This window comes from Rhamphochromis longiceps, linkage group LG14, assembly GCF_057381845.1.
Source record: "Rhamphochromis longiceps isolate RC_006_pf linkage group LG14, R_longiceps_female_GT1.1, whole genome shotgun sequence".
NCBI lineage: Eukaryota > Metazoa > Chordata > Actinopteri > Cichliformes > Cichlidae > Rhamphochromis > Rhamphochromis longiceps.
The window spans coordinates 31,260,672-31,287,318 of NC_140570.1; the positions used below are offsets into that span (position 1 = coordinate 31,260,672).

The 26,647-nt window shown below is 39.8% G+C and overlaps 1 protein-coding gene across 3 annotated transcripts in view; it reads left to right on the forward strand.

The window, feature by feature from the left end:
- The window catches only part of robo1 (roundabout, axon guidance receptor, homolog 1 (Drosophila)), a 221,124-nt gene that overhangs the window by 21,273 nt on the left and 173,204 nt on the right, over positions 1 to 26,647 (forward strand). For all 3 annotated transcript variants that reach the window (XM_085429417.1, XM_085429416.1, XM_085429419.1), the window contains exon 2: positions 2,931 to 3,055. In XM_085429417.1, coding sequence (XP_085285543.1) covers positions 2,968 to 3,055 — 88 coding nt within the window. In that variant the 5' untranslated portion in view covers positions 2,931 to 2,967. The remainder of the gene's footprint in view (positions 1 to 2,930; positions 3,056 to 26,647) is intronic.

Consider the following 26,647-nt stretch of genomic DNA (forward strand, 5'->3'; position numbering starts at 1 on the left):
TACAAGCACTTTTTTCTGTTCTCAAATGCTTTCTATCTAACATTCACACAAATTCAGATGCCAATGAATGCACTGGTGTTAGTGCTTTGCCCAAGGATACTTGACATACAGACTAGAGCAGCCAGAGATCGAACCATCAACCACAATGTTTTTGTGTTAATGTTTTTGTGCTTTATGTCATCTAATCTCTAAGAATGGATGAAATTATGGTAGTTGGCATAAAGTGATCCATGAGCTAAAAAAGTGTGGAATGGGGCATCTTTATGGTTAGTGACATTTCCCAAACTATATCACGTGATCAACAAGTGTTGAAGAGAAAATGCGAACAGAAAACTAATTTCTGCTTGTACACTCAAACCAGTACTTTACAAGAAGTCTTTGCAATTTAATCTTTCAAATAGTTATTGCAAAATGATACCATGCATTTATGTCACAGTTTAACTTTATGTTTTGCATTTATTGTATTTGTTTATGTCATACCAGTTGGGCTGATTCTTTGAAATCTTGAAGTCTTTCGGCTTTTTATTACACTATCTTTAAACATAAGCATAAAACTGATGCATTACAATAAACAAACATTGGCAAATAACTGCCTTTAGTAATTGTCAGCTTATTTGTCTGTTGTTATGCTGATTGCACTCGACAACGGCAGTTTCAGCCTTTTCAGCCAATACATCCCCAATGCTGTCCCTCGGTGCTTTTGCTTCCCAAGCTGCTTTACTGTTGGTTAGTGTGCAGTTAGTATCAGAAGTAGAAGATGAAAGAAAAAAAAGGATTAAGCAATGAAAAGTAGAAGTCCCAGTCAGAGGTAAAATGAAGTTCATTCTTATAACCAGAGGTCTCCACTTAGCTTTCCCGAAAGTTATTTGCCAGTCCTGTATTTAAACATTTCACCTGAGAATTTCCAGGTTCATGGATAGTTCACATGGATTTTGTGTTTTCTTAATTCATCACGAAATACTTGCAAGTTGAGAAAAACATATGTCTTTGTTCCTTAATGTTCGATAATATTTCACCCACAGGTTGTGATTCCTGTTGAGTTGGCATTGCCTCGGTTTTGTAGGCCTACAGAAATCAATTTGTGGGCAGCGACTGTTCTGCTGATGGTTCCCGTCTTTTGTTGGAGTTGGTCACTGAGCCAGCAGCAATGCTGCTTGTCAGTGCCTGATTAATTGGCTTGAATCCATTCAGCAGTCATTGAGTCAGATAAAAAGAGACAATAAAGTCCTTTCATTCCTCCCGAACTGAATCTGTAGTGAACAAAGTCGAAGGCGCTGAAACAAGTCTAGCGAAACATGTGCATTCCCTTTGATGGAAGCAGGTTTAATAATGAGTCCTGAGCAATAGTCAATGATTGGACTGTGATGCATCCTTATGTGTGTTTGTAGTTTCCAGGAGGTAGGGCTCAAATAAATCTTCTTTTATCTCCAATTTGTCCATTCATCAATCAAATGGAATACTGTGATGAGTTGAATTATGAATCCAGCTCCCTACTTGATGGAGGGTTGAGGGGGTCCTCCCAATGCCATTCCCAAACCAAAGACCTCTGATGCTGACTTGTCACAGCCATCTCCTTACTGGTAATTGGGTATTTATCGGATTGCCTGCAAGAGGAAGATGCAGTGTTTATCTGACACAATTATCAACAATAATGGGGGATGCTAGCCTGCTAGTCTTCAAGGAAACTGTTAGTATGGTATGGATTCACATGGCCATGAGTAGTGAATGCAACAACTGGGACTTTATAAGACATTTAGGCAGGAAAATGATTGTCATATGGAAACAAATGTGCAAATACAACAAATAATTCTTAGAGTTTGCTGTGACACTGAAGGAATAAAGTAATGAAAACACATGTTGGTGCAACCCCAACGTTGAGATCTAACAGAGAGACTTTTCAGTGACTTATCTCATTCAAAAGCCAGGAAATAAAAGAGGTGCAAGACTAAATCGATGCAGCTGTGAGGAAAAGAATGACATAAAAGCTTCCATGATAAGTGGCAAATACATGGTCCATTTAGTGCGTTATTAAAAGACATGCAAGTCTGGAAGAATTAAGTAATATGAAACCAGAAAGTTTTCATAGCAGTGCCAAATTCACTGTCATTGCAACATATGTTGAATTCCACTGGTTGTTGTGGAATGGTAATGTAAATCATCATTATAAATGATCCAATGCTTGTAGAGACTCAGTCACTGCTGTGGTGCCTTGAAATATTTGATAAAGCATGTCCATCATGTTTTTGTTGAAGCATATCCAACTCAAGGAGTATGTCATGCCTGGAAAAAAGGCTGTAAAGAGAAAATCATACTGCCTCACAGCGCAGGGAGGGAAGTCTGAAAGACCAAGAAACGAAGCAGTCAAGGCTGCCTGGCCTGCTGGATGTAATCAAACAAGGGTGACCAGGTTGTTCCACAGATGGCTGATCTGGAGAATCCTCCAATTTATTTCCATGCCACAGACGGTCCTTGTCACTATGTGCAGGTGATTTCAGTAGGGCAGCATTCTCTCTCTCTCTCTCTCAGACACACACACACACCACTAAACTCTGACATCTTGGCTCCCGCGTCTGAAATCAATTTGACACCGACTTCTGTTGTGTTGTGAACAAAATAAGATGCTAGGTCAGAGTTTTGCAACAAGGAAAGTTGATTTGTAGCCTTCTTGGCATTGTTAGCAAGACTGAACTCTCTTCTGACAAAAAATTATGGAATGACACTGAATTACAACGTGAAGGAACTCATTAAAAGATTGTGAGTCATTTAGATGTGAGAGCTGCGTTGTGTATTATGATTCTTGAAAGTAAGAAGTAGGAAATTTTATGCATTACACAACTTTTTTTTTCTTTCCGGTTGGTATTTACATGTGTGAGAGAATTCCCAGCTATATAACCGATGTTTAACTGTTTGTTTTTAATCTGTTTTTTCAGTTTGACCTTAAGTGATGCCAGGACAGTGAGCATCATTATGCGTGGCACATGGTCAGGGGCCACGCCCCTCTTCATTATGGTCCTCCTCAGGCTGGCTTGGGGTCAAGAGGTTCCTTTAATCCCAGGTAAGACATGACATGTTTCTCAGCACGTGCTTGTCAGCTCATCAGTGATCAAGACTTCATGGTCTGCCTCCATCGTCATGGTTTGTCTGTGTCTGTCTGTCAGTCAACGGCTGTCTGACTTATTGTATGCTTGACACCGCTCTTGTAGCTTTAGTGACTTACTGTTGACATGGGACTTAAATCCTGAATCATTTGGAGCTAAGATAACTTTTTTTTTGCCAACTTTTTTTTGGCACAAAGTAATTTTCTTGGTGACATTTTTTACAACAAGTAAAAGCGTTTGCAGCTCTAAACCTCAAGTTATTTGCACAACTGTTCCTGATTCACTGAAAGGTACTTGTACCTGTGGAATATTTAGAAAAGTCCCTGATTTTCCAAACAACAAAATAAAGAAGTACACTACTTTGTAACGGCCCTCCGTGGCTTGAGCACACTAATATTCAGAAAATTTTAATTTTGCACTGCTATGAACTTACTTTTGCTTGTCAGTATGAAAATAACTTACACCTTACCCACCTCTTCCCTCTTCTTGGGTTTGTAAAACAATACAATACAGAATGGAAGGGTTACAAAGACACAAAATACACAGAAACCTTAGATGGACAGTAAAACAGATATAGAGATTCTAAAGTTATGCCAGTAAGATGATCTTGTTTTAAACAATTTTTCTTGAACTTGTTTGGGAATTTGATGTACAAGTAAAGTACATGAAATAAAGCAGAGTCATAGGAATCATAGGAATTAAAGAAAAACCAGCTGTGGTGGGGGCTGCACATCCAGCCACCATTCAGTTATGTTCATTATATGTGTCCAAAGTATACTGTAGATGTTACTAACACTTTATCCTTCCGCTGATCATTATTATCAACTTCTTTAGGAGTCCTCTACATGTTTGATGACGTTATTTTGAAGATCCCTGACAACATATATGTACATATATTGAATACATGCACTATATGGACAAAAGTACTAGACCAGCAACATGTTACATTTGCAGGATCTTCTTGCATGGAAATGGATGCCATGAAGCTGCATGGTTGGAAAGCACATGAATTCAAGTATTAGGAGTTGTTTTTGTAGTGTATGCGATTTGGAGGTGAACTTTTTCAAGTCTTAGTTTTGACTGAGTAAGTGAATTACTCTGTAGTTTCTGATAAAAAGTTCAAGTTCACAAGGTCACCAAAGGATTTCACATCCTTTGAAAATTGCAAGTTATTAAAAATTGATTTTTTATTTTTTATTTCATTTTTTACAGTGGGAAATAGATTGAAATAACCCACAGATTGCTAAATGAATACTTCACTGGCTTCTGTCATCAATATCTGAAAGTTGGTCTGTTGACTTTTACAGATTTCTTTTCTTATCTGTTTATGAGATAAATAATCAAAATTGTTCCATGTCTTGTTTGCTTTAAGACTTTAAGATATGGTTGTTTTTACATGACTGATTTTCTAACCTGTGACATTTTACTGAAATGTCTCCCTGTTTGAGATAAGTGAACCACCCACACTATGTGCTTTTGTCACCGCAATTGACAGTCATTTCAGTTCCACCATGCTGATTTCTCTTTTTTCCACCCAGCTCTCATCCAGCAAGACAACAGGCCCTTGCAGTCCTGCTTAGCAGAGCATTTCACATTCACTGCTTGCTGTTACCTTCTCATTCTGGCTACTCTGCTTCTTTCTATTGCCTTTCACCTCTCATTCATTTTCTTTAACCATGCTCACGCCACCACCTTCTTCTCTTTGTATTTTCTTTCGCCAGCACTATCTAGGAAGCAATTTACTTGTCAAGCAGAGGGCAGTATGCAGCTCCCTGGTCTCCGATGTGATGGTGTCCGTGCGTGTGCGTGTGTGTGTATGAGGGATCGCTACCTTGGCAGAAATGCTTTCAATCACACTCTTGGAGCACGATCTCTGACTGGCAGCAGTAGGAGCTATATTAAGATTGAATCGAAACATTTTTGCTTAACAATCTGATGGCATCAGAGTGCTATACCAAGGGCTTTTAGGACACCATAAAAAAATTTTGTTTGCTCTAAAAGATTCTACAGCTAGTAATTTGCACTCAGTGACATTGTTCGGGGCCAGTGCAGGAAGAAGTACTCTTTGTAACACTGTGGATGAGGATATCATGGTGGTGGGTGTCAGTGTATCTCACGTTCCCAGATCTCGACTGTTTCAGACTGCATAGCTTGAACAGCTTGTTAGCATGATCTTCAGTCCTCCATCTGTGATCTGAGTTGCATTCAGTTGGAGGACTGAGTATAGGGCACTCATGTTTTGAAAGTGTTCAAAGACCGATACAGTTAATGGATAAAGTTATTTTTTTAATGAAAAAAGTTACATTTGACTGGCATGCAACAGAAAGTTGACTTGTGTAAACATGCTGTAATCTTTACTGTACTGTAGCTGCCATCCACAGATGTTTCAGCGAGCACAAATTCACACAAAGTTGTTGCTGAACATGATCTGGAGGGTTTTTTTGCATACGTTACAAATAATGAGCTTGTCTGTGTCTGGTGAAAGGGTTGGAGGATAATTTTAGTAACCTCACAGTTGGCCATTGCAAAATGTGTGATATAACCATACAAGCAAATATATTTGTGTCAAATATGGCTTCAGACATTGATGTAGGTTTTTTTCTTTTATTATTTAATATTACCTACAGAATACAATTTTAACGGTACAGCTTTGACATGTTAAAGGCCAAATCCATTTCCAGGGTATCTTATATATCAACTGAATAAAGTTACAGTTTTGGTTGATCAGGCAACCATATGGCGTAAAGTTTTTGTACAGGCCAGGGTTTGAATCTAGTGTAGTCCATTTACTGCAGATACAGATACAGGCTTTTCTCTGTTTTATCGGCAGTTTGACTTTAAATTTCTTCTTTATATTGATTTTTTAACATTGTACTGTAGCAAACATTCAATATATAGTATGTGTGGCTCTGCATGTCCCATAAAGGAGAATTTTCTTTTCTTCATACAGCGGTTTTTGGTGAATCTGCTCTTTGATGTGATTCTCTAGACAAATGAAATCCATAACAAACGATATTACATCTGTTACACTCAAAGTGCAACAGATACTGATTCAATTTACTCATCCATTGTGTGACTAGAAACAAACTTTCCTGCAGAGACCTTCTATTTTTTCTTAAAACATTCAGGTTTCCAATGCTTTTCTATTAAAAAATTGAAACACTAAGCAAAGTTCATGGTTAAACTGCGCCATGAGTGCTTTCTGTCAGGTGAGAGAGCCAGACCCTGTGGTGTATTGTGGGTCCCACTCTTTCCCTTTACATTCAATATTCAGCTTGCACACCACCCCGAGGGTGATTAAATATGTGGTTAATACAGCACCATGAGAGTACTGAATTACACAGGAGCCATGCTGACCTTTTTAAATTACAGAACCAATTGTGCGAGACGGCAGAGGAAGTTTATAATAGGTACTGCCAAGATGAAGCCTGGAGGAGAATGGATCTGCTGCCACTGTCCTGCTGACGCTCTCCTTATTAGTGTTCTGCGCTATAAGCACCCTATTTGACACTCATTCTTTCCTTCCTTTCTCTCACTCTGGATCTCATTTGACTGCAGTTTTTGGTCGTTTTGTTTCTGTATCTTGTTTACTGTTAGAGCATCCGCGTAGATGAGCTGAAACAGTTGTCCTGCATACACAAACTAATTTGACATTTCATTTCACCGTTGATGAGACATGTATCACTCTTGACGCACAGAGTAGCCTCACTCCATAAATCTTGATCACTGGCCTTTTTCTCCGATGCATCCTAGTCAGCATATTGGCTTTGCAGATATTTGAAGGTCGTTTCTGATGTCTGATTTAATTTGAGGCTAACGCCAAAAAAATGAAGCCGCCAGTTTCAGCATCAGTCACGTGACTTCTTGGAGTCACAGCCATTTTTTCAGGGATGACTGTGTTCATCTTCAATCCCATCAAAAGAATTCTAAACCTGACTGGCAGCGATACAACACTCTGCTTGGCAAAGGGCAGGAAAAGCTTTTTAGCAATGAAAAAGTCAGAATAAAATACCCAGACATTAAAAACCAGGTCTGTTTCTCTCCTAGCCAAGTTTCAAGAGTAATTCCTGATTGCTTTTCACAGCACTTTGCAAAATGCTCAGTAATTGTATTTAGATGAAAAATCCTCGTTTCACCACCACTGTTTCATTTTTCTTTCTCAAGAGAGAGTATGGCGTTATTGGAGGAAGAGGAAGGATTGAACGCTTGGCATTTAATATAATGAAATTCTTGTGATAGAATGTTTTTTAAAACAATACAGTTTAGTGACACTATTCATTCCATTAAGACATATTAAAAAGCTTTGTCAAAGACACCAGTGCTCTTTTTTCCCTCTGAACTCTGTCCATACTGATTTCAGCGAACCGATCCCAGTCTTGTCATCTGAAATTGTGGTGCTGTGGCCGTGCGTTATTTTCCTTTGCACTTTCTATCCCATGTTTTTTTTTGTCTTTAGTGCATTCACATTCATGTGTTTTTAATCTGTTGCAACATTAAGAATGATACATGGCAATAATTGTGTTCAGAAAAACAAAGTCTTTGCTTTTATGCTTCCCGGGGAGTAAAAATTGAACCAAATGTATCTGATGTTATTATTGATTGTCTTATTGAGAGGATTTAAAATCATATATTGTTGACGGAGGGTTTTTTTTTCTGTTTTTCATGTAAATATGCCTTTTTTTTTTGCACTTCTGTGTAAGAGCCTCCAGTGTTCCATTAGGAAATGGCGGCAATCTGTCTGCCATCTTTCTTTTTGCAAAACAGCATTTTCGGTCACAGATAACCATATTGTTGGGAGCATCTGACACATTTCCTCTGTCCTGGGGCACAGAGCCCTGTGCTTATCATCTCCCTGCCTCTCACTTCATTCGGCCACCATTTAATTACAGAGCAGAGCAGAAGCCAGTGTTTCCTCATCACACTCCCTCCACCCTCAGGCCATCATTTAATGATGAAAAATCTGCTGTGGGAGATTTGGGCATTTGTTTTATTATCATTCTTTTCTCTTTTTGCCATCGAGCTGTGTGTCTGTGAATGAAAGGAAGGTGTTTTTGTACACAACCAGCATATTTTTGGCAATATATTTTGCTCGCAGGCTTGAAATTTGATATTCTGAGCTTAGAAGTAGTGCTCTCTGTATTTCACACCCTCTGCTATAGCTTCTCACGTATGAAGTGTGACTTTATCTTGAACCTCAGCTCCCTACCATTAAGAATGGATCTGTAACAAAGTTAGTCCAAGGGGAAGGTAAGATTTAGCTCAGGTCACACTTCCTCTAAGGCAACAAAAGATAAAATACCACAGAGGCGCAGAGGTGAACTATGATGAGACTACAAAAAACTTTAATATCACATGCTTTGCCAAGTGTGTGCAAGCCATTTCCGGCACTTTAAGCAAGATAAACAGAAATGGCTGAAGCTGTAATGTCATCATAAAATATGCTGACTAATTATAACCATTACCAGCCACGCATACATCAGCAACCTCACAGGCATTTTAACTAAATGTTGGGAAACCTTGTTTAAGGCATTTGTTAATCTAATTTTGAACATCCTTCAAGCAGCACTACGTGTTTCACTTGAATATTCATACAGTATGACTCAGCTTGTGGCTTAATGATTTCATTCAGAAACATTCCAGTGGACACATTTGAGAGAGAAAAAATCATATTCCTGTCTTTTCTTTATTAGGCTCCTATAGGAGTTTTAAATAAAATATAATTGGCAATATAGTACCAGATGGTACAATACCAGTGTAGCTGCACATATTTTTCACATGCAGCTCCTTCATACATTATTTCTCCCCAGTTGCGAATGTGTGTACACTTGTATGCACGCGTGATATGGTGTGCTGTGCATACAGCAGACTTTATTGATTTCCACAGAGACATGACACAGGCACCTTTGTATCTTTTCACCTCATACCTCAAGTTTGGCCCTCTCTCACACACCTGCACACACACATACATACATGCATACATACATACATGCACGACCCCACTGCTTTCCCCCCCCCCCCCCCCCCCCCCCCCCCCGCCCTCCTGATTCTCCGAGCTGAAACATCCCTCTCATGGGGTTTGTGCTGTGGGGCTACGGGAGAGTGTCATCTCACAAATGAATTTCTCCTCACATCCCGCTCTCCATTAAAGAACCTGTTTGTGCTCCTACAGCAGCACGCAGAACTCCCCTGCAGCTGTTTGTGCTCTCAGACACAAGTACTTGTTCTTTATATACCTGTGTTGTTTGTGCTCCGGCTACCTGCATCTCATGCACTCAGCAGTGAGACTCTTTCTTGCCATATTGCATTTCTCATGTGCTTTTGTTCATGTGTGCTTCTCATTGTTTTACTAGTTTTTCCCATCAAGGTTGTTGAATTTGTTAAGTCAGTGTGAAGACATTATTGCATTCTTGCAAAGGGTGGTCTTTAAATTTAATGTCATGATCAAGAAAGCAGACAAACTACAAAAATCACATGCTTCCTTGTTTCCTATGTAGTCACAGCTATCGTTTTATGATTTTGGTTTAGATTACATTGAATGTCCAGCCTATTGAAAACTCCTCTTGGCTTTTTTGCTTTATTCTTTTGGATCTAGCATAGTTGCATGCAGTAATGACAGGATATTAACGTTTTCAAGGTCAGTAAAATATAACACTGCCACAACAGGAAAACATTGTCATTTCTCACTCACACAGGAGTCATGTCGTTCCAGTTTCACTTTTGATGAGGAGCTCAATAGGCATCCGTCTCTACAAACTGTTGATTTGGATTCTGAACTCAGTTGTGGAGATGTATTGAAGGACTGGCAGACAAATTGAGCATCACCCATGATTGGAAATCCATGTGCCTGCCTACGTGCTTTTTGGGACAATGAGCATCTTATTTGTTCCTGCTGAAATCACATGCAGGGATTTCAGGGATTTCCAGGCATATAGAAAAGGCAATTTTCACTCATCAGTGTATGTTTATGTTCCACATGCACTCCTTGTATATGTTCATCTGTGCATCTGTCAGGGGGTGGGTGAGTTGGAAAAGTATGAAAATGTTTTGGTTTTGCGGGAAAGAACAGTTGGATGCAAATCCTCTCTTAAAGTCGCTGCTCTGTCTTAATTGATGTTCCATTGAATTTGAGCTTTAAAGCCTCTGCAGTACCACTGGGTCTTCTGTGCATGTAGCCTGAATGGCCTTTGTAAAGTACTGAATTGTGAGCTCAATTTCCTATGCACGCTCATCGTTTCCCTTTCCCATTTGAGACAAGATATTGGAGATGATCCCCCTATTCTGGCAAGTGGCCATTTTAAATGGAAGCTATTTCAGCTCTTTCATTTGTCAATCAGGCTGAAGAGTGAGTCTCTGACGGTGGCTCAATGTGAGGCTGTAATTGTCAGCGTCCCCTTCTGCCCAATGCGCAGCCCGGTGCTTTGCATGTGAAAAGATCCTGAAAGAAGACGTGAGTGCTGAATTAATACTCAAACTGCCTTTTGTCTCCATCACTTTAGCTTCTGCCACCGTGAGGCACAATGGCACAGACATGCAGACAATCGATGAGGAAAAAGCGAGCAGGATGAAGGCTTCCTGTCTCCATTTTTAAGGCTCTTTCTGAGTGAAAATTGCAATATTTAGGGATTTGGATCCACCTGTAGAAGCTGCCCTCATTGCCTATATATAGTGGAGTAGCACAATGATTTTGCTGATTTTAATAGACTTTTATTAAAAAAAAAGAAAAAAAAAAAAAAGATCACAACTTGTTGGAAATGTTGGAGCTGAAAAACGGTGTACACCAAAAATCATAAAAAAAAAACAACTCCTTCTGTGGACAGTGTTATATATTTTTCTTTACAATAAAATTTCCAACCACATCAATAAACCACAGCTGAAAGATGCATCTGATCCATTATTTCAGTATGTAAAAAGGATTTCAGTGTTATACAGTAATTTTTAATAGTATTCTACCACAAATATAATGTGTTTAGTGTATTTGCTCATATCGAGTCTAACATTGAAGACTTAACTGGATGTTATATATCATGGCTGAGAGTGGAAAACAACCGCAGTGGCTTGCTTGGAAGCACTTCCAATTGAGACAACACATATTGCATGTAACAGTAGACTTTGTAATTGAATTTTCCATAATGTTTCTAAAAGTTAATTTAATTAGAAGGTGTATATTTTTCCAAAAAAATAAGCATATTTTATATATTGAATTCATTTATAGTAAAAATTCAGTTATTATTGTGACAAAAAGTTCCTCTATCACATTTTTAGGTTGTCAAGTCATTATGAATGTAAGCTCACTAATCAGAAAATGTTTGCCTGCATGCCTACATTCTAGTAAACAGTGCTGAGATGGTCTCGGTCCACCTTTCCATTCAGTGGGACGATAACCAAGCTATGATGATGGCCTGATAACGGTCTGTAAGACTGCCTTAGCATCTATTGTGGTTTTAGGGAAGAATATTTCTGTTTTTCCCTTATCTCCTCTTAATGTTGTCCCACCTGTACCCTCATAATCCCTACAGGTCCTCTTGCTTCCAACATACTGCTGTCTGTTGCAATTCCAAGTAATGATTTGGGTAAAAACTGTTAGGGGACATTGGGAGATAGGATTCTTTACTGTACAAAGGGAATGTTCCACTTTTTATATAATAGTAAATAGGCAGAAATTAAAAAAGGCACATTCCAAGTCCCAGTTGGAGTTATAGCAGATCTACCAAAACTTTTGCTCCATTTCTCTTGCTGTTAACCTTCTCTATGACTACAATTTCTTCTGGATCTCATGATGTGTGTACATAGAACAGGTGGCCTTAGGGGGAGCAAAGCCTTTGTTTGACGGACTAAAAGAGATTTCCCTGGACAAAGTCCCCATGCTGATGATCATATCTAGGTAATAAGCCTGATATACAGCCCTATTTTCCTGATGTTTACAGCAGCCCCATGCAGCTTTAATTAACGAAAGAGGTGTCCCTGTTGCTCTAGAACAGCCTCACCTGATCAGTTATTTCCATTTAGAAACACACACTTGACTATAAAAGTCAAATGGAAAATGGCTTTAAAACTGCAGAATTTCCTAATGAACACTTAAATCAGGCAGGAAAACATCAGATTAGCATTCTGTCAGCACTAAATGCCACCCAGGAAACGGTGTACACAAAGACTGCGGGAAATTAATTTGGAACAAAAAGCCAGTGGAAGGTTTTTTCCCCTTATCTCTCCATGTGAACTTCACAAGGAGCAGGTTGACATTGGTTTTATTACCCCGGAGCACTGATGACGAGTTGGATGAGCGAAAGTGCTGACAAGAGGGAACGAGCGGGTGATCAGTCACTGGCTGGGTGCCCATCACAGGCACTCAAGGATGCTGAGAGGACGTTGGCCTTTGTCATGTGATTGCCTGGATGAGAAGACCTATGGCAGAGCCAAGTGTGTGGGGGGTTAAACGTACACAGCTAGGCCGCAGCATCGAAGAAAAGGGAATCTTTCCGCATGCAGTCAGACACAAGAGTCCAGATATGCTCACAGTAAATATTCTCACACACCTGCGCATACTTTAAGTACACATTTGTTTGTAGAGACAGCTTCGTGGTGATAATGATGGTACTGATGGTGATAGAACCACCAACTACATTCACTTGACTGATGTCAAGTGTCAGCTTTTCTACCTTGTTCTTTTTCTTTCCCTGCTTCCCTCTCCTTGAATCCATATGATGCACTCCCCCCACTCTACATCTCTCCCTGTCATATTAATGTCAAGTTTCTTCGAGTAAAGGTAAGGGGAAACCGAGCTTCCTCTACCATCTTGCTTTTCTTTGCGCAGTTTTATTGCCTGTGTCTGTCACACCTTCAGGCTTTGCTGCACAAAAGTGCAGCTGTGTACTCGACATTCACTTTTATCGGCTGCATGGAGTTGATTGCAGGAGGCATAGCTTGAAGGTTACAGTGCCCCACGAGTAGCAGCAATTCAAAACGATGTATTGATATATCCTTCACGATCATTTTAGTGCTATAACATTAGTATTAGTCACAGGTTTTTTATGCCTGAAGGCTTTAATAGCAAGTTAATGATCATTATTTGAGAATTTCTGACCTGTGTAATACAGGTACCAGCTTGTTCTTTTGTTTGTTCAAGATTCACTCACATTATTAGCCTCATTAGCCAACAGCCTTCATCAAGAGATGACTTCTGAGATGTGTTCTTGATATAACACTCTCATACTTGTATGTACACTAAAAGAGATAATGCTGTGTGTAATTGTTTCTCCGGTTTATACGGACTGTGAAAGAATCGATTCGGATTTAAGCGGTTGGTGATAAAATCCGCAGCTGTGCACCGCTCTGTGCAAAAATATATTCTGAAGGTAAACAGAAGCTATAATTAATGCCACAATTATATTACCTTTTAAAGTTAGTTCTCACAGTATGGAAGCTTCTCTCTGTGTGTCTCTGGATAGAGTTTACTTGTTGTGAGACCAAGAGGGAATTTTGTATAAAAGTCAGTAACTTAAATAAAAACACGTTTTGGCTAATGTTATGTTTACGTATGTTCTTTCTGTAATTTTTAAAGATATACTTTTGAGTTTACTGACTGAGCTGAGGTGATGAAAATGCACCAATGTACTGTAGCAAATTACAGAGTTATGTATTTTATTGGCAGCCTTTCAGATGCATTATAATATAATTAACATCTGATATTTAAACGTTTGATTGTGTTTTGCCACAGTTAAACGGGTTTATATGACGTCAGATCAGTCATTTCTGAAATAAGAGCACCGGTGATGTATTCATGTCATGTTCATGTTTTCAATCAATATGCTGTTGCGACTTCAATGTGCTGTTGCATTCCACTGCATTAGCTTTGTTCAAAGACAAAAAGATTAAGTTGTTTTAGAAGATGTTCCTTTAAATTGGTAAGAGGACTGATTTTCTGTAGCACCTTTCTACTCCTTTTTTGTGTATAAGTGCTTTCTATCTAATATTCCCTCCTGGATAAACTCGGGGTTCAGAAGCTTGCCCAAGAATACTTTTGCATGCAGACTGTAGCAGCCTGGGATCAAACCACCAACCTTCCAATTAGTATATGACCTGCTCTACCTGAGCCACAGTTACCCCAAAGATGAAGGAAGAAATAAATTTATGTCCAACAGTGTTGACTGAGCTGCATAATACATCACATCTACACATTATGTGTCGCACCATGCATGCAATGGATTGCACTCTTTTGGACAAAGAGTGCTTTTGCATATTTCAACCGAACAGGGGAAAAAGAGGGTGGGTGGGGGGGGGGGGGGGTGTAGCCCTGGTTTTCCTTTTTTCATAAATTACATAAATTAATGTGTAAATAGGTAGTTATTAGTGTTTAAAGAGGCCTGTTGTGAAACTGTGTGAAGTGCTGTGACATCCTTTCCCCGGCCTTCTGTATTCACTATTTTGACTGAAATTAATTGCCTCTAGTGCCCTTTATCACTGTGACAATACAGAGAGATGTGAAGTTGACAGTGTTGACTTCATTATTGCTCATTTCCATATGAACAACAGTGGTGAAGAGGTCTTCAACCTGCCCACTTACCTCTACTGTGCTTATAAATTGCACAACGCTAATACACACACAGTTACACACACATATCCCAGATTACCATATAACTGCCCTTCACAATCTTTGACAGGTCCTTTTTCTTTTTGTCTGTTATGCGGTATTTTATTATCTAGAGTAGATGCTGGCAGGGACGGGATGTGAGGGACAGTATCATTTGCCAAGGCTGCTGCTAATGGGTGCTGAAATCTACAGGACTCATATGGATTGTGGCCAGGTGTGGAGGGGGTACAGAGTTCCATATCAAATGGCTACACTGCCCCAGACCTCTCTGTGTTGGGTGATTAATCTTGCTGTCAGTGAACTGTCTTTCAAAGTATCTTTTACCTCGTCCTCACCCTTCTTCTTCTTTTTCCTGACCGCCCGGAGTTGTAAAAGCAAAAGAAAGCGTGTCCCATCCCTCTTAGGCTTCCACCCATTTACCACTCATGCAATCACTTGATCAGAGCTGTATTTGATGATGAGTGTGCTGAGTGGAGGTGGGCAGAAGAGACCCATGGGGTGGCTCATCTTTACCTACTTCTCATTGGAAGTAGAACTATGATGGAACTAAACTACACTGCAGAATGAGCTTTCCTGTTACTTTCCAAAGGCCCTCTGTGCATTGCAAATCACACCGCAAAATGATTTTCAGCTTCTGTGCAGCTGCACAGTAAACATCTTTGCATGGTGAATAAGTGGACCATAGTGAAAACTGCCCTTAGTGTCTGCTGACATGACCATTCTTTGCATGTCTGAGGGAGAAGCTAAGGGGCTAAGCTCATGTTTCCTGACCCAGCAACAGCAGGAAGCAAAGCATAGAAAAGAGAAGAGAAGCACTCAACTCTCACTTAACAGTAGTAAGATGACTGTGTGAGCTGTGCCCATTTTAGACAATCCCCTTTAATGCTTCATTTGTGTGATTTTGTGAGTGTGGCTGCTTTAGAAAAAGAGTCTTCTGCTTATCATGCCAGAGAGATGAAAAATGCAATTGCAAGAGACAGTTATTTATGAACTGTGATAAAGTGTAATTTACCCACAGAGTGAAATGAATAACAAAATAGAGATGTTTTCTTGCCCTCTACACACAAGTTGCTTAAATATCCTAAAAGTGCATATTGCCAACTCTAGGATGAATAAATAAATGGTACATTTCATTCTTTGATCAGTCTTCTTTTGTCCAAACCTATGAAGGAGCAGACAAAGAGCATAATTTGACCTCATCATACCCACCCTCACATATCAAATATTAGTTTGCTTAAATATTTACTTTTTAGATCTTTATAGTCAATCACAAAGAGCAGGTCAGACAGTCTTGTGGCACAGTACTATACACACTCTTAAGATATCCTGTGATAGTAATAATTACGAATGACAGGACAGTATCAAGCATAGCTATTACAGTCTTTAATGATCCCTTTAACGGCAGATTTAAAACTTGTCTTATAATTTTATAGTAGCAATAAAAATCGATGGAGAAATCTCTCTTCCACTTTGAAAAAAAAAAGAATCTTCTACTGATGACAGTGAAAGACACGGACTCTATCTACTTAAAAGCACATATAGAGTCATTAGGGGATGTGAGTGTGTCATTGTGTAAAGGCTTTACAGCACTGGTCAGCACTGATTGCTCTGGGAGGGGGGCTGCAGGTTTATGTCAAGGTGACTATGTCAGTGTGTCATTCCTGGGCGCCCTCATGCAGAACATTGCTTATTTATACATCTGATTTCTCTTTTCAATTGGTTTTGCTGTTCCTGTGACAATGGATGAAGCAAAATTCCCCAAAGAAGCGTACGAATCAATAGCAAGATAGCTGACACAGCGCTCTAGGCTGGAGTGTGAGTGAGGACCTGACAGGGCTTGTTTCACTCCTACCTGACATGTTCACACCAGATCTGACATTTGCTGTCAAACACTGACCCTCCCCACTGTGCTCCACCTCACCAGCATTACGTGGGTCTTCGGGACAGATCTGCGTGGTTTAATAGTTTTATTGCTTTGCGTGTTGGGATTTTGACAGGTCAGGTTTTTAAAGATGTGCACAGTATACTCCAACTTTCACTACAGACATGTATTTGTGCTCACCAGTTTTCTTGTGAATGTGTTGCTGTCTTCCATTACCAGAGCTTTCAGAAGGCTTAGCATTTCCAGATGTTTCTCTATCTATAGCCATTTGTTCAATAAGACCTGTGCCGCTTGATATTGATTAGCCATCAGTCATGGGCTTATGCATGGTCCAACCCTGACCAATACTTTATTGGTAATAGAATGGATAAATGGAATATACTATATCATTAGTGGATAAATATCATCAAAATGATCCAACTATGTATTTCGTAACATGGTTCTCTGCTATGTGTATCTTTGGTTTATATATCTGCACTTTTTCTGAGCGAGACAACATGTTTGTATCTGTTTTAATAGAGTAGGTAACTTATTCCGGAAATCTAGTTTTATCAAGTTTTTTTAATGTCAGAAACATCTATTCCAACATTTTTTTTCTACATGTGAAGCACAAGTATTGCTATCAGCATGTTTTGGATATTTTGTTCGTTTATGACTTGAAGCTAACTGCCTGCCATTGGCACTCAATTTCTAACCCACTGTCTTTCACTTGTACCTCAGCCTATCCATCGCTACCTTCATCACTACCACAGCTTTCCTTTGACCTATAGTGCAGCACTAGAGCTGTCATGCTCACTAATTTAGTAGTGACCATCCATCACCTAGAAAAGGCCCCATGGCTTTTAGTGTATTGGCACACATTAACAGTTCCTTCAATGCTGAACCAACCCCCACTGTACCTGTGTTGCCAGCCTTTCTTTGATCACTAATAAAAGAAAGGTAAAAAAAAAAAAAAAGTATATTGTTCAATAATATTGACCTGCACGGTGAATTATCCACCTTTGTATTCAAAATGTTTTTTTTTCTTTGAGAGGTTTCATGTTCATTTCTACCACCGTAAATGCCCCCATGCTACAGAGCATTCAATAGCTTCTGACTTGATTTATCAGTTTTAAGAAGAAATTGACGAGAGCTGCAGAGAAGTGACAGTCTGGCCCATTAATCAATGTAAAGGGCAGTTTTCTCCTGAAACACAGGCAATTCCAACAGAGCACTAAGTGAACCACTGTGGTCATCAGAAAAAATGAAAACTGTTCAGCTGAGGGTAATGTCCTGCACACATCTAAGAATACAAAGGCTCAGGCAGATGCTGTCTTTCCCTTCCAGGCAAAGAAAGCTTTAACCTGCACACCACGTCTAGAGCCTTTCCTTAAACATATCATATGATTTACCCTGAGGTGGAGGGCGCAGAGAGGGCTACCTCTTTATACCCAATTAAGCTTTCCACAGGAGGTAGACGATCCCGGCTGACACCCCCTCTCCCTCGATGCCCCATTAGAGCACTGAGAAGTTGGTAGAAGCCAGAGTCCCTGGCGGACAAAACCCCTGACCTAGAGCCAAGGAGAAGCACTCCAGCTCCACTCCCCTAAATATACAGACATAAGTACAGAATAAGAAGTTGCCTCCAGTTCAGTAGAGATGGAGAAAGCTGTGTGCGTGCGTGTATGTTTGTGTGTGTGCCAAGAAAGGTGAAATGCCACTCTTTGTTTATTTTAAGAGAACAGTGTGTCTGAGACAGACCTTAAAAACAAGAAGAAGACGATAACAGACTGTAACAAGCAAACATAAAAACCAAAAATACTCCAACACAACTTGAAATGCTGTTTCAGTAATTTAATAATTCTTTGTCTTCTGCTGTTGCTACATACTTGTTTATTTCTGTTACTTTGTCCTGCACCGAGAAGCCATTCCCTTAGCCATACAGCTACACAAACCATGAAAAATGCTCCAGTGCACTTACCCAGTGGTTTTGCATCACTCATAATTCATTGTCCCCTGTCCAGCCAGCCATCTGGGATCAGCTGGCCCCAACAGCAGAGATAGACTCGGTGCTGTCGGTGTGCTCCAGCAGCACCGGCCCATCTGTCCCTGCCTGCAGGCTGTGTTGTCGATATTCAGCAGTCTCATAATCAATGACCATACAGGCGAAGGGAGAAATGTTCCTCCAACTCCAACTCTGACCAGTTTGCAGGTGTGGTGTGTTTACTCTCAAGAAGGCTGTCTTTCTTTTTATATCCCTCTGTTTGTTGTCTGTGACTCACACCCAGTGCTATCGAACCCCATCACCCATTACACAAACCTTGTGGAAAACATGAAGCAGTGAGGCTGTTTGCAATAGTAATTACGATCCTAAAGGCAACTGTACAGGTTCATCATTAGCGTTAGCAGCTGAACCCTGCAGCTGCAAACGTTCTTTTTTATCTCTGGTTTGTTTTCCTGTCAGGGACCCATTGTTACCCACTGATTACGATCATGTTGTTTTCTTCTTTGTCTTTCCTCAATTTATCCCTAAAAGACACCTGTGTTTTTTAGCATCTGCTTTACAGCAAAGGGCACGGATTTAGGAACGTCTATATTCTTTGTGTGACATTTCCAGACAGAAAATGAAGTGTGAGACTCTAAATGTCAACCATAAACGCATATCACAAGTTATACTTTATATTCTTCTCTGAATTTATTTTGCTCCCTGGGTGTGCTTAATTCATGCTACATGAGTGATGGATCGTAGGGGTGGAGGCTTAGTTTTCAAAATAGGTCCGTGATCCTTTTAATTTCATTTTCACAAGCTGCTAATTTATTAGGACTCATATACTTAGTCATGTTAGTGTGCACTGAAAGGGTGGTTAGGGGACATTTATCTAATTACGGAGGATGGGATTCCATCACCAGTAAGACGCTAGACGTGCCCACTGGTGCTTTACCACATGGTGGCAGGAGTGGTTGAGGGATTCAGATGCTGTTGCTAAGCCAGCGTGAGTTGTCAAATTGAGATTGAATTAAGAGTACTCAAAACCAGTGCCTATTTTGTTTTATCTGAGTCTACTTTTAGACTTTATGGACTGTCATGTGCATTGAGTGGAAGGAAGAAATTTTCTAATGTATAGACCCATTTTCTGTATAGATATCAATCATGGTGGATTTATAATCTTGGTGGGGCTTTGGAAAGTTGTAAACTCACATAAATTAAGTCCGGCACTAACAGCAGCACAAACTTCCTAAAGCTAAAGATGTTCTCATAGGAAGAAAAATGGAGTGTAATTGGAAATCAGGCTTGCTGCTTGTGAGGCTGCTAACTTAACTACCTTAATGAACAATATGGCTGGAGTCTGATGTTGCTGACTGCAAATGAGAAGGGGAGAGAATTCAAGAGACAGAAAGAGAGAGAAAGACAAAGCGTCAGAAATGGACAAATTGATAGCAACACAGACAGAAATGTAGATAGGAGTAGATACTTTTTGGACATCTGTGAAGCTTTTATGGCCAATTAAGATGTGCATTCAAGAAAATCCTATTAAAGCTAAAGTGGTGTTCTCTGTGTTATTGCCTCGCTGTGTGTGTGCGTGTGTGTGTGTGTGTGTGTGTGTGTGTGTGTGTAGGTGTGTGTGTGAAAAAGTGAAAAAGACAAAGGGAAAACAAAGAGAGCAGGGTGGGTGTGTGTGTGTCTCAGAGTAAATTTGAAGCTTTATTACTGGCCTATATTGCACCCCAAATTACAAATCTTGGAGCAGTTATTCCTGCCTGGAGATGTTACTTCAACCCCACGTTTGAGGCAAATCATCCTGTAATGATATTGCTCATTGCAAATGAGGGAAGTGATGGAAGGTAATGAATGAGGCGGGGGTACAATCCGATAAGGCGGCATCTAACTAAGTGGGTCTCTCCTTCTCAACCTTCAGTTAGCCCGACCCCGTCTCCCATTGCTTAGGCCATTATTCAAACCGTAACAAGACGATTCATTTAGGCTGTCGGTGAGCAGAATTAGATTCCTGCTTGAGCGACCATTGAGCAAAACATAAAGATGTTTCCCCCACCAAACATACAACATTTACATAATTTCAGCTCAGGGTTGGGGCAGCAATAATAAGTTATGATAAAACTGTCATTAGGGGCAGGAATGTGTGGGGAACAGGCAATACACAGTTCAAGATTAATATGGGAGCTGTCCGCGGTTCTGAAATATCAGGGGCACGGAATAATGAGAGTGGCTTTGTAGGGATAACATACCTATATGAGCACATGCTAGCCATTGTGATTCTGCAATATGCAGACACACAATGGCTATAGGCTTGCCAGTATCAGTGGTGACTCTAATGTGAAGGTCAAAATGTGTGCTCTTTAATATGGTTTCATAATAAGATTACAACCCTTGGCAGACACTGCTGCAGGAGATATTAAAAGCCAAATCAGCATATTTTTTACTTAACTTTGACTATGTGCACTCGCACATAAAGGCACAATACAAATTGAAGGAAAAAACAATGTAAAGGCTACGCCATGTGCTACCAGAGCAGTTTCACTGTACTTTGGTAGTGAGCCTTTGCTGGAGGCATAAAGCTGTTCCTGGAAAAATATATTTTTTCATTTATTGTTTTGATGAAAGTGTTGGAGAGCACTGTCAAAGACACTATTCAACAATTTCCCATTGGTGTTCATTTGTGTTGAGATCTTCTGGACTATTGCGCTTATTTTATATATCCTTAATTTAATCTCTGGAGTCACAGTTATAGCTACTGATCTCTATAGTTTTTAAGTTAATTACTTTGTAATGTTAGGCAATCAAGTTATACTGCTATTATAACTATACATGATGATGAATATCTCATTATCAAACTCTGGCTGTTGCAATAGGATCCATTCTCTGGTCCATTGTTAACTGTAGCATTAATATTTTTTTTAATATACGCAGATGTGAGCCAGTATCTTGAAAACCAACTCTATATCAGAATATATATATATATATATTCAAAACAGACCTGTGTCTACATATGTGCTTTAAACGGACAATTATTCATAGCTTCACCTTCTCAGTTTAAAGAACTGTGAAAGCCAGAGTGACGCACGCTTTCTACTTCCTCAGTGTGATGCTGAGCAGCATTGGTTTCTTTGAAGGGGTTGTAATGGTCAGGAAAAACTCAAACAAAATGTGTCTAATAGATGCTACAATGCAGGAACGGCCTCACAAGGACATGGCATCCAGGGTAATGTGCAATTTGTCACAAGCGATGGCTGTAAACACTGCATTAGATGGGCATCAGCCTGGATTTATTCATCTCCAGACAAAAGCAGGAACAGCACTGAATGAAATGTTTGACCATAATCGATGCTGCAAAGAAAGATTGTTCTGTGTTCACTGTCACAATTCAAAGACTGTCCTCATTTCAAGCTACAGATACTTCGTCTCTCAGACATGTTCATGTGTTACTCGTTTTTGTTTTTAACAATGTAAAGTATATTGTTATTTTACTATAAAGGTTCTGTTATCTTTTTTTATGCAAGTTATTTCTTTTTTAAAATAATAATTAGTATGCTATAAAAACACAACTGCCCAATCAACTTCATAATCATTTTCCTGCTCTCCTTTGACAGCACATAACCATCTTGAACACTGAAGTTTAGCTACAGTAACTATGGAGTGGGTGGGAAATGGAGACACAGTTTCACCACCCTAGGGGAACCAGGGCAGCATCATGGCACAGCTTTACGAAGCTTGGTCTTCTTCAGTTTGTTACATGGCCCTGTGTGGTTGTTTTTGGAGCTGTTACATCTAGAACCTCTGTGAAAATAAATAACATGTGCACCTGGGCAATAAATGCAATGCATTGAAATCAGTATCAAATTTTAGACAGTACTGTTTTTAGAGGAGCATCCAACATCAGTCGCTTTCTTATGTGGCTGCTCCCTGTCTTACCATTGGTTGGGCTGTTTTAAACCTGAGCCCAGCTGTGGCATTGAATCAAGTCCAACGTGGAATCTCTGGCTCTGTCTCTCTTGACACACACTTTGTTGAAAAAGCTATAGCCCTTTATAGAGAGAGTGTCAATTTCAAGACAAAGTCAAGTTGGCAGTCACGCAGAATCCATATTTAATAGTGGCAAACGGAGCAAACACAATTCAGGAAAATCAATACTGCTTTCACGTTTGATCATACATCACCTTTCACTGAACTAGTGCTTACCTCTGTCCTTTTGTCTCCCTGAAAGAAACCGTGGATCTCTAACAATGAATTGTAAACAAACACATAACAGTTCTACTTCTTTTTGTGGCTTGTAGACAAAGAGCTATCTATAGTTATGTATACACACTGTAACTGGTTGTGAGAATGCAGCATTAAATCTGTCTGAGTGAAGCTTGACAACAGAAGAAAAAAAAAAAGGATTTTCCCTGTCAGCTTTGAATGTTACACACATTACTACAAAGGAAATTACTCCGAGATGTTGTTGAACTGCTGTGAAAAATCCAAGTGGAAGAATGAATAAGAGACTGAATATTGGAACTTGTTCATTTCACAGAGTCCATACCAGATGAGGGTGATGCTGTTGTGCTGTAGACTGAGACAATGTAGTTTGAATGAATGCTTTTAGGCACTTAGCCATTATTCGGGGACATTTGAGATCAATCTGGACTTCTTAAGCTCGTGTATCAGTTTAAAATTGGTTATCTGCTGGCAAATGATGCCTGCATAATATCTGCATAATATTGTTGACTAGTTATGTGTAATTGGGGTAGCAGAGGTCAGGGTGGTGTAGTCTGGGTCTCATTTAACTCTGTTTGTCAGAGGCAGCTTGTTCGGCAGATGGGCCTTGGGTGCTGACAGCCATAGTACGGAGCAGGGGTGAAGGAGGACTGGGAAAGGACAGTGGGAGGGCACACACATGATGACCTGTCAACTTCTGTCACCTGTCTCTGTCTGCTTTTTTGTTCTTCGTGGCCCACCACCCTCCCCTTGTCAGGGTCTGCCTCAGAGCCCCACAGGTATTATGCATCATTTAGTGATGAAAGGTCTCAGTAATGGATCTTTTCTATATCCAAGCTTAACTAAACTAGAGTGACAGCTCTTCCCTCTCCCCATTCCAGACTTTATATTGTCTCTGTCTGGGAGCGAATACATTTTGAGTGAATGAATTTCATTAGAGGCTCTCGTGTGTGTATGCTCACATGTTTTTTCTTTTCTTTTCTTTTCTCTTCACTCCTACATTTGCCTTTATTGACTGCACATGAATTGGGTCACATATTTGGTTGCTACCAAGGTAAGCATGGATTATCTTTGACCCCAAAAGAATACTGTGTGGCGATAACAAAACCAGACCGAATGAGATGGAAGAGTAAAAGGCCGTGTTGAAGTTTACTTAACAGGCAAATAACCCGTGCGCTACTTTCCTTCACATAATTTGCTAATGGGAACGACATGTTGCGATGCAGTTTGTGTCTGTTTTCTGGAAACTTTGTTGACTTTCAAACAGGAGAAAACCATTCCAGTGCCAGCAGGGAGATGATTGACATGGGAGCCGTTGTAGTAATGTATAAAAATGTGCCTCTGATCACTGTTCACTCATGCAGTGGAGCGTGCTGGAAAATACCAAGCCCACCACGAGCTCTAGGTCCCCTGTCGCTGGGCAATGTGTCCCCCCCACCAGCCCGCACACTCAATCTGGTGTACAAGTGCCCATCCCTCCCCCCCGTCCATCTTCTACCCCCTCCTCCTACTCCTGCTCTCGCCTTGGCACACACACTCTGGTATGCACTGAAATTCAATCAGATGCTTAATTACATCTTAACATGGGTTCCTACCAGCTGGCTTTATTCCCCCGTTTCTGATTAAAGGGATTAGAAAAATGAAATTTAACAGTGGATTTGCATATTGCTCTAAAAGGGGGGACTGGCATGTCTCTGTGCTTGTATGGCCAGTATTTGGCACTTTTGCTCCCTGTAGTCCATCAAATAAGAAAGAAAATACACAAGGACTAGTTTCTGCCTCCAATTCTGCACAGCAGAAAAGAAAAAATGCCTCTCTTGGCGCATCTCACTGACTACTGAAGACCTCTGACACAGGTATTCTCCTATATAGATCATAACCCAAAGTAGGATAAAAGGAATTTAGGAATGTGTTTCTGGGAATTTTACAGTGCATATTTCATGGGTTTTGGGGCAAAACCATTTCTGTTGCTCATATTTTTCTGATGAATGGCATACAGCAGAACCGGGTGGCTTTAGGCTTCTTCCTAATGGGGCCAAGTAGGCCCACTATCCAAGCTGTGCAAAGAAAATGGGCCCATTAATCACAGAGCCACCACCACCATCATCTCCATATGATTATTCTCCTCATGTGTTGCCTAACTCCTTTCTGCACAGGACTTATTGTGACATTCAGTGCTATTCTCCACACTTCCATTCTTTTTTTTCTCTTAAAATAACTTGCAGGCTTACTTCTCAAGTTAATCCGCTGTATGCAGCCGAACTAAACGTATCCTGGGAGAAGATCTGTTTACACACTCTCTGTTTATTTTATGCCACAAGAAATCATTCTGTTAAGTTTATATTAAAGAGATTAAAGGCTTATTGGTGTGTCAATTCATCCAGATAGAAAGGGGGAACAGTGCAAGAGTGGAAAAATAAACCCTATAGTGGGCTCTCAAGGGGAAAGAGAAATGAGAGAGAAACTTGAGTATTTAATGTGAGCAGTATGTCAGCATATACTTCAGGTAGGTGTGTGTGTGTACTTTGAACAATTAGTGAACACTTACCCAGTGCAGCCATTTTAGTACCAATTTGGGAGCAAATCATTAACATTTTGCTTTTGATGAAGGACACTTTAATTAGTCCCGATGAAACAGCGTGACAAGCATAGGCTCGAGGAAACTATAGCATGAACAATCAGAGCTTTAAGTGCTGGCCCTGTCAGTCTCACAATATGAGACTCTACTGCCCTCTTTTGGAAGAAAAGAAAACGTCACACAAAACACAGCAATCTAAAAGTAAAGGACTTTGGATTTTAGAAGAACGTAAATAAAAATGGGGGAAGAAAGTTAAATAAAAAACATCAAACTTTCCAAAGAGAAGAGAACACAAATATAGTGATATGAAACTGCAAGGAACAAGTCAAAGATGCATATACATTTATACTTTCTGCATCTGTTGTTATCATAATTTTCCTCAGTGTCGGGCTGTGGTACCATTAACAAAAATGTTTTTAATTGTAGGTCTATTTTATTTTTTTGTAGAACATCGATCTGTGTATTAAACTGAAAGATTTAAAGACGTCTTAGTGTGAACTGAGGTCCACAAAAAGCGCTGTTTGATATAAGAAATATCTCCACAGCATGAACAGATCCGTTCAGAGCCTCCAGTCATGATTCCAAGTTTATCTTGGTTTAGAGTGCCACCTTGTGGTCAGAGGCTGTATTTCTCATATCTCTCCCATTATCTTCTGCTTCACACAACAGCAGGTACTAAAATTTGATTCACAAATAAATATAACTTTAGAATTTTACTTTATATCCGAGACTCTTCTGTGCCGTTTTAAAGGGTAAATGTTTTATGTGCACAGCTTCTGCAGAGATTGGTTTTTAGCACAAAACAGAGTGAGATCCCACTTGATTTGCAGTGCTCCTCTGTGATGCACAAATTTAATGTAAACGATGCACACTTATGGGATAGGGTATACGTCCTGCACCGAGTTACAGGAATACACACACATATTTTCTGCTGATATTGAGAGCTGAGAATGAAATTTAAACCCACGTAGGACCCAAAGTAATCAAGGGCTCTTTATAAGCAGAAAAAGAATTTATACTGAAAATAGACTTTAAAATTAGCTGGCATTTTAAAATTACTCTATCAGGTATATTATGTAGCCCACAGAAAAGAAATTTGCATATTTTCTGTTAAACCCATTTCCTTTTTCGACTAGATGAAAAATGTCACATTCCTTGAGTAAACTACCAAAATCAGATCACTCCTCTGGATGTCACATGATTTTCCCATCAGCCTGAGCAGTACAAGGGCTTGTCCTTGAAAGGATATAAGGTTAAATAAATTAACTGACAATTATTTATTCCAATCAGTCTGTGGTGTAAGTTATCG